Source organism: Lepidochelys kempii, chromosome 22, assembly GCF_965140265.1.
Source record: "Lepidochelys kempii isolate rLepKem1 chromosome 22, rLepKem1.hap2, whole genome shotgun sequence".
NCBI lineage: Eukaryota > Metazoa > Chordata > Testudines > Cheloniidae > Lepidochelys > Lepidochelys kempii.
The window spans coordinates 923,100-931,421 of NC_133277.1; the positions used below are offsets into that span (position 1 = coordinate 923,100).

Here is an 8,322-nt window from a genome sequence, read left to right on the forward strand (position 1 = left end):
TAATGGTCTCCAATGCTCAGTGAGGATAAGTGAAGGAATCCAGAGTGCAAGGGTAAAGGGGTGGTGACAATCTGAAAGTTTAAGATGGATAGTGTGCAGTGGACTCAGTGTTTAAGTACAGGCCAGGGGTAGGTAGCTTCTGTTCCCTACACTGCAAAGGCAAAACTTGGTTAGGTCCAAAGAGAAGGTGTTGGACTTTGTGTTATCCTGCTCCCGTCCTCTGTTTCCAAAGTGTTCTGTAGCAGGGGAGGGCAAAGTGCTAATATAAGTGTCATGGGCCTGTTGGAGTGTTGCTGAAACAGGGCACAATTTGAGGTTGCATTGAGGGTGTTGTGAACCTTAGTTCTTCTTTCCCATTCTAATAACCGAGAGGACAGGAATCCTTACCCAGCGAGGTCACATTCTCATAGTTCTCCTGCATGACGTCTCTGTAGAGGGCTCTCTGAGCGGGGTCCAGCAGAGCCCATTCTTCTTCGGTGAAATACACAGCCACCTCCTCGAAAGCCATTGGCCCCTGAAAGAGCAACAGCCCCTCACTCAGTACCTGCTGCCTACTGACAACCCCACTACTCACAGGGGAGGAGGGCCAATCACTTGGGGTGTGGGTGGAACTATGCTGCCTGCCTCCCACAGCTTCCATCACATGACAGCAGCCAGAAAGCATCAAAGGGAAGGGAGGGGAAAAAGCACCCCCACTCCTCCCAGCAGAGAGACGGGGAAGGAGTCTTCACATTCATCACTCACTTACGAGCCAGAGGCTGATACAGGAGATGGAGCCCCCAGCAGGGTCCAGGGACAACCCCCTGATGCAAATTGCAACATCCTCCTCATTGCCAGCAGCTGGATAGGAGGGGAGGGAGTATATTCCCTAGGCCTCACTGGTAGGTGCCCCTTTACTTCTCACAGCAGCCACTGGCTAGTATTGAAGTCTGGTAAGTTTCCCTAGCCCAGTCTGGGGAGGTGGGCGGTTGTTTTCTGCATGCCTAATTAGGGAATTCCCACCCACAAATCACAGGGGTCTGTTGCTGAGATCTAGGCATCACGGTAAACAAATCTTAGCAGGTTTATCACAGCCTGGCCCCCTCCCTTTCTCCACTCTGTGTATTTCCTGACCCCTCCCACTTCCAGACTAGCCCCCTCCAAAGTGCCCACCTCCTCTGTATTTACTGCTCTTCTCCCTCCAAAGAGAACCCACCAGCAACTCCGTGATAATCCCTACCTCAAATGGCTCCACTGCAGCCATTTCCCTTCCCTGGTCCCTGGAAGGACAGAATGAGCTGGAGCAAAACATGGATGTTACGCTGCAGCCTGTTAAGGCAAAAAGGGCAATTGGGGACATGTCAGAACAGGAAATAACTTCACAGCACAATTTCCCCGAGGATCTTTCCCTGCACATGGATGAACAGAACAATTCAAAACAGTGATGGAGGAGGGGGGGCTTTATCTACCTAGATATCTGTTAGAAAAGGAATTCAAGCAAACGCAAAGTGTCCAATAAGTTCTTGGAATGTACAGGGGACACCTGTTTTCTTTGAGAGGATGGAAGCATAATCATAAGTGGTTCACTGACAAACTGGGAGGCTGTATCTAACGTGGTCCCACAGGAACCAATCCTTGATCTGCTACTACTCAATATCTTCCTTAATGACTTGGATAATGGAGGGGAAAGTGTGCTTATTAAATTTTCAGATGACACCCAACTGGGAGAGTTGTAAACATGTTGGAGAACAGGATTAGAATTCAAAATGACCTTTATAAATTAGAGAATCGATCTGAATGAACAAGATGAAATTCAATAAAGGCAAGTGCAAAGTACTACATTTTAGGGAAGGAAAATCCAATGCACGACTACAAAATAGGGGCTAACTGGCTAGGGGGCAGTACTACTCAAAAGGATCTGGAGGTTATAGTGAATCACAAATTGAATCTAAGCCAGCCATGTGACTCAGTTGTGACAAAGGCTAGTTCAGTACTGGAATAGGTTACCAAGGGAGGTTGTGGAATCGCCACCACTGAAGGTTTTTAAGGATTGGTTGGACAAACACTTCAGTGTTGGGGGCTGGACTAGATCATCTCATGGTTCATTTCAGCCCTACAGTTCTCAGATTCTATTCTGAGGAAATGTTTGGTTATTTTACTGACCTGGCCCATCCCACCAGCACTAAACAACAGAGACATTTTGAAATCCTACCAGTAACAAAGTCTGGGAACCAAATACAAGACAAGAGCAGAACAAAAGGAGTGACTTTGGGGGATTTCCCCTGATATTATCCCCAGGGAAGCACACTCCCACAGCCGGGGGCACAGTCAGAGTCAGGAATTGGCTTTTCCTCTCCCTGCATTTCACCTTGTTCACTGGAAAGTGAATCTGCCCAGGGATGCTGCAGTAAGTGTGTGTGGGAAAGTCAGAGATCTGGGAATCTCTCCCTAATTATTTCTCCCACTGCCCCTATCAATCTCTCTCTTTTTCTCCTTGTGTTTCCAATCTCCTGTCCTGCCCCCTCTGGCAGACAGCCAGACAGCCATTCCTGGGTGTTCACTCTCCTGTGGCTGGATTGGCTCCTGCAATTGCTAAGGGGAGGAGAGATGTGGGGTGAGGAGGGGCTGTTTGTACACAGTCACTTTCATACCCATCCCCAGCAGGTTCCCTGAGGTCTCTATCAATCACCTGGAGTCTCTGCTTCAGATGTCTGTGTGGGCAGAGCCTAGGGCTGGCCCGTGGAGCTAATTACAGCTGGAGAAAATCCTCACCTTGCCTGGGTATAGAGGAAGCTTCACTCCAAGTCACTTCCAAGCCCAGACCCCACCAGGGGAGCAGCAGCTGCTCAGTCTGGGCTCCCAGATCACAATGCAGGCAGCAGTGTCTGACCCAGGAAGCTCAACCCCAATATCTTAAGACGAGAGAGAGACACAGTCAGACAGAGACAGAGGGATCTTCCCCCCTCCCACTCCTTTAGAACAACTGATACCCCCACCCCCCAGGGACATATCCTGATTTTATTTGCCCCCATGTTAATCTGGAGTCACTCCATGTTCTTCCTTGAAGTGTCTCTTGATTAACACTGGTCTCAGTGAGACCAGAAACATGGCTCAGGAGGGATGAGGCCAGAGTCCTTTCCTCCTCCCTCATTCCCTCCTCTTCTTCTGAGAACAGCAACAGTTTTCCCTCCAAAACCTGAAATTCCTCCAGTTTTGAAAATGGGGAGAGAAGCAAAGTCTGTCGTGATTTCATATCAGTATTGGATAAATGGATAGGGAGTTATCAGCTGCGCCTCCCAGCCGTTCACAAGGGGTGGGGGGAGCCCTGGGTGAGGCTTCTTTAACAGGAAAATGGATGGCATGGAGGAGCCAAATTTTTTAAGGAATTTCCATGCTCAGTGACTGGCAGATAATGGCCAATAGGTACCTACTCCCGAGATGACTACGTCTCAGCGCTGGGCGAAGCAACCCGTCATGGAGACCATTTGTCATGGGGGTTTGGGATACTGCTGGTGAACATGATGAGGGGAAAGTGAGAGGCTAATACAGTAGCATGGAGATTCTCAGCCACTCTGGGTACAGCCTGGACAACAAGGAGCCAGGCACAGACTGAGCCATCGTCCTGTGCCCACTGAGGAAAAGAAAAGGGTCCAGCCAACTGTTCTGTGAGCAGCTGGGAAACCCCATTCCCCCAAACAGGGGGAGATCTCTGGCTTTGGTGTATATTAAATATGGGATAAGTCACTTTCATCAGCAAACACTGTAATGAAGATAGAGGGGGAAAGAAATGAGTCTCAAATGAGAGGAGAAAGTTGACCATTTAACTCCCTGTAACCGTCAGGATGGAGAATGACTAAGACAGGGGTGGGCAAATTACAGCATGTGGGCCAGATCCGGTCCCTCAGGGCTTTGGAGCCGGCCCACAGGATTGCCACCCCCGTGGCGCCGTGGGCCCCACACTGCTCCCAAAGCAGCCGGCACCACGCCCCTGCGACCCCTGGTGGGCGGGGGAGGGGAGAGGCAGGGGGCTCCAGGCACCACCCCCCACAGCTCCCATTGGCCGGGAACAGGGTACCACAGCCAATGGGAGCTTTTGGGGAGGTGCCTGGAGGCACAGCAAGCGCAACGCATGTGGAGCCCTCTGCCACCCCTCCCCCAGAGATGTGGTGTCGGCCGCTTCCGGAGTGGTGCAGGGAGCCTGCTCTGGCCCCGATGCGCACCGCTGCCAGCCGGCTCCACTCCAGGTAAGTGGCACCAGGCCAGAGCCTGAACCCCTCCTGCATCCCAACCCCGTGCCCTAAGCCCCCTCCCACACCCCTGCCCTGAGCCCCCTTGTGCACCCCAACCCCGTTCCCTGAGGCCCCTCATATGCCCCAAGCCCCTCCACTGTCCCAACCCCTTGCTCTGAGTCCATTCCTGCACACCGCACCCCCTCCCACCCCCTGCACTCCCTCCCGCACCCCAACCCCCTGCCCTGCATGCAAATTCCCCACCCAGATGTGGCCCTCAGGACAAAAAGTTTGTCCACCCCTGGACTAAGGCAACAAATTCCCTCCAAAATAGGAGAACTCGCTGCAACTAAACCTCGGAACGTCTCCTAACATGAGAGGCTTTTTAGCAGACATTTAATAATTACATGGAAAACGACAACATCTGACAGCTGATGTCTATGTTAAGTCATTAAAGAGAAAAGGGTGGAAATCTGGAGAATTTTGGATCAATTTTCACAAAGTAGAGCAAAAAGTGGAAAAATGTGAAGAATTTTATATCAATAGTTATTTGACAAATTGAGAGAAAATGGAAACCTTTTCTAAATATATTCAAAAATTTGAGAAAAGGTCAAAATCTGAGGATATTTTATGTTAATTTATTACTAATGAGACATGGAAAAAATCTCAGGGAATATTAAATTAGAAATAGATAACTAGAGAGAAAGGAGGGCAAGATTTTAGGATATTCTCCGGAAGAAGAGATCTGTGTGTAACTCAGAAATGTATCTCTCTCACCAATTGAAGTGGACCCAATAAAAGATATTACCTCACCCATCTTCTCTTTCTAAATGCAAAGCAATGCACATTGGAGAGAGAAACTAGAGCTACTTATAAACATTATTGCGTGGTAAATTAACTGTCACCTGTAGCCCATATAGCTAGCTTTAGCATTTATTTTATGCAGCAGTAATGCAAGGAACCCACAGGCCTGTCTCCTGTACAACACTGGCATCAGCAGTTAGCATAAGCCTTGAGGTCTATGAACTCTGGCACAGATAAATGGCCTAAAGGTCAGCCCTAAGGTTTGGGGAACTGGAAATAGAGTGTCTAAGGGGGAATTTCATCAGTAAAGACACCAGCCGACCAAAGGAACATGAGCTAACACCGGCTTTCGGATAGAACATCCACAGACGTCTGACCACAGGAGTGCCATGGCAACGTATTGACATATATGACACTAAGATAAGATCATTAATACACTAACCTACAGGAGCACATCCCAACATTAGTAGGGAGAGGAAATACAAATGAGGAAGAGAGGAGAAACCCCTACTGAACATGCATTACACCTAGCAATGTCAGCATAACATATTCTAGGCTACACAACTCAGGAAAGGGATCTGCATGTTGCTGTAGACAGATCCATTAAAAGGTCCACTTAATGCACAGCTGCCAGCAAAAAAGTTAACACGTTAGGATTCATAAGGAATGGGATGGAGAATACCACCAAACATTTGTATATAAACCAAGGGAGCAACCTCTAATATCCTGGATCACCATGGCTACTACAGCACTGCACACAGGATATTTTATATCAATCTTTCAGAATTGGGGAAGAAATAGGTCTAAAAAGAAACATTTGATAATGAGAAAAACACATGTGGATCTGAAGAGAATTTATATTAAGTAATGACAGGTTTCAGAGTAACAGCCGATGCATCTGAGGAAGTGAGCTGTAGCTCACGAAAGCTTATGCTCTAATAAATTGGTTAGTCTCTAAGGTGCCACAAGTCCTCCTTTTCTTTTTATATTAAGTAAGTGAAAGTAGTTGGACAGTTTGACTGGATTGTATATGGAAGTTCAATAAACAGACAGTAATAATTTTCCCCCCACTCACACCATTCACATGGGCAGCAGGGAGCCCTTTGGGGAGGTGCTTTAAGAGGGTACGTGAGGGTAATATGGAGCAGGAAAACTCCCTGGCAGTAGGGAGGAGGCAGGGGCAGGCAGGTGACTGGCACCTGGCGGGAGCTGTGTTGGGCAGTTGGAAGTAGCAGTAACCTGGACTGTGTAACCTTGGGCTGGACAGTCTCCACTGGGGATTTTTTCCTCCTGTCCCCTTCCTTGCCTTGTTGCTGGCAGAGAATGGCCACCCCATCCCACCCCAGAGGCAACTGTGTCTCAGGGCTCTGCAAGCTGCACCCATTAAGCCCCTTCTCATTTGAAGAATGATTCAGGACAATTTCCCAAAGAAAGAAAGGAAGAAAAATTGCTGCAGGTCATACGGGTGGGAAAATATCCCAAATCTGAGATTGTTAAATTAACATTGGAGAATTAAAGAGAAAATGGGGCAAACTCTGAAAAGGAGAACAGAGAAAGTGTCGATAATTGCTCCATCAGCACTGACCCTTCATGGAGCCATTGCTGCTTTTACACCTGAAAGAAGACTTCCTTTCTCTGACTCCTGCCCATGGGGCCACGGTCGGACGTGGTGACCCAGAGAAGCTGACTGGGGGCTGATGCAAGGTAAGCAAAACCGAACCAGCCTCCCAGGGCATTGGGTTGGAAGCCGGTACGGGCAGTGGGCCTGGATTCCCCTACACCAGTGGTTCTCAACAAGGGGTATATGTACACCTGGGAGTACGCAGAGGTCTTCCAAGGGGTCTGTCAACTCATCTAGATAACTGTCTAGTTTTACAACAGGCTACACCAGTGGTTCTCAAATTTTTGTACTAGTGACCCCTTTCACATGGAAAGCCTCTGAGTGTGACCCCTTCTTATAAATTAAAAGCACTTTTTATATCTTTAACACCATTATAAATGCTGGCGGCAAAGCAGGCTTGGGGCGGAGGCTGACAGCTCGCGACCCCCCTCCCCTTGTAAGAGCCCTGCGGGGTCCCAACCCCCAGCTCGAGAACCCCGGGCTCCATAAAAGCACTGGGGAAGTCAGGACAAACTAAACGTCCCCACAGACCAGGGCCTGTCCTGCTCTGCACACCCTGCACTGAAACGCAGGCGCAGCGTGCGCATCCCCGGGGCGTATTTTACAATGAGGTGATAAAAAGGAGGAAGAGGCCAGCCGCGTTCAGCCAGAGCGCGCTGTGACAGGCGGCGATTTCCAGCCCGGAGACCTGGGCTCCGCCCTGGGCTCGCCCCTTCGGCGGGAGACCCCCCCCGCCCCCCCCGCCCCCGCCGCCCCGACTGCCGGGGGCGGGACGCGGCCCCAGGCCCCTGGGCGCAGCCGGGCCCGGCCCGGAGATCTCGGGACACGAGAGGTCGCGTTAGCAGCCTGAGGGCCGGGCGCCGGCCGGCCGGGCCTGGGGGCGGCGGGGGCAGGAGGAGACGCGAGGTTATGGCGGGGGGGGGGGGGCAGGCTGATCGCGAGACCCCTCCTTACCTGGGCTCGAGAGGGCGGAAGAGCCCCGGGGCACGCTGGGAGCTGTAATTCCTGGCTCCTCTCACAGCGGAAGTGACGAGCCAGTTGCTTAGGCAACGCGCGCGCCCCGTCCTGCGGGAAGCGGAAGTGCGCCGTCTGCCCACGCGCCCCCTCCCGATGCACACTGGGAAGCGTAGTTCTCTCTCTCAAGTGGTCAGTTTGGATGAGCCACTGCCAGCAGGAGAGTGAGTTGGGGGGGGCGAGAAAACCTGGATTTGTGCTGGAAATGGCCCGACTTGATTGTCATACGCGTTGTAGGGAGAAAGAACAGGAGGACGTGTGGCACCTTAGAGACTGACCAGTTTATTTGAGCATGAGCTTTCCTGAGCTACAGCTCGCTTTAGATTGGTCAGTCTCTAAGGTGCCACACGTCCGCCTTTTCTCTTTGCGAATACAGACTAACACGGCTGCTGCTCTGAGACCTGTCATGAGGGAGAGTGGTCACTTTGGATGGGCTATTGCCAGCAGGAGAGTGAGTTTGGGGGGGGGGGAGGGGGGTGAGAAAACCTGGATTTGTGCTGGAAATGGCCCGACTTGATTGTCATACGCATTGTAGGGAGAGTGATCACTTTAGATGAGCTATTACCAGCAGGAGAGTGGGGTGGGAGGAGGTATTGTTTCATGGTCTCTGTGTGTATATAATGTTTTCTGCAGTTTCCACAGTATGCATCCGATGAAGTGAGCTGTAGCTCAGGA

General features: G+C 50.6%; 1 protein-coding gene across 1 annotated transcript in view; it reads right to left on the bottom strand.

Annotated features, from left to right (window-relative positions):
- LOC140901671 (uncharacterized) overlaps positions 1-7,669 on the bottom strand; it is a 43,997-nt gene extending 36,328 nt beyond the window's left edge. Inside the window, exons 1-4 of the mRNA XM_073320916.1 lie at positions 7,588-7,669; positions 2,752-2,891; positions 1,220-1,308; positions 388-514 (exon numbers count right to left, since the gene is read on the bottom strand). Of these exons, the coding sequence (XP_073177017.1) occupies positions 388-514; positions 1,220-1,291 (199 nt within the window). The 5' untranslated portion in view covers positions 1,292-1,308; positions 2,752-2,891; positions 7,588-7,669. The remainder of the gene's footprint in view (positions 1-387; positions 515-1,219; positions 1,309-2,751; positions 2,892-7,587) is intronic.
- Positions 7,670-8,322: the final 653 nt, after the last annotated feature.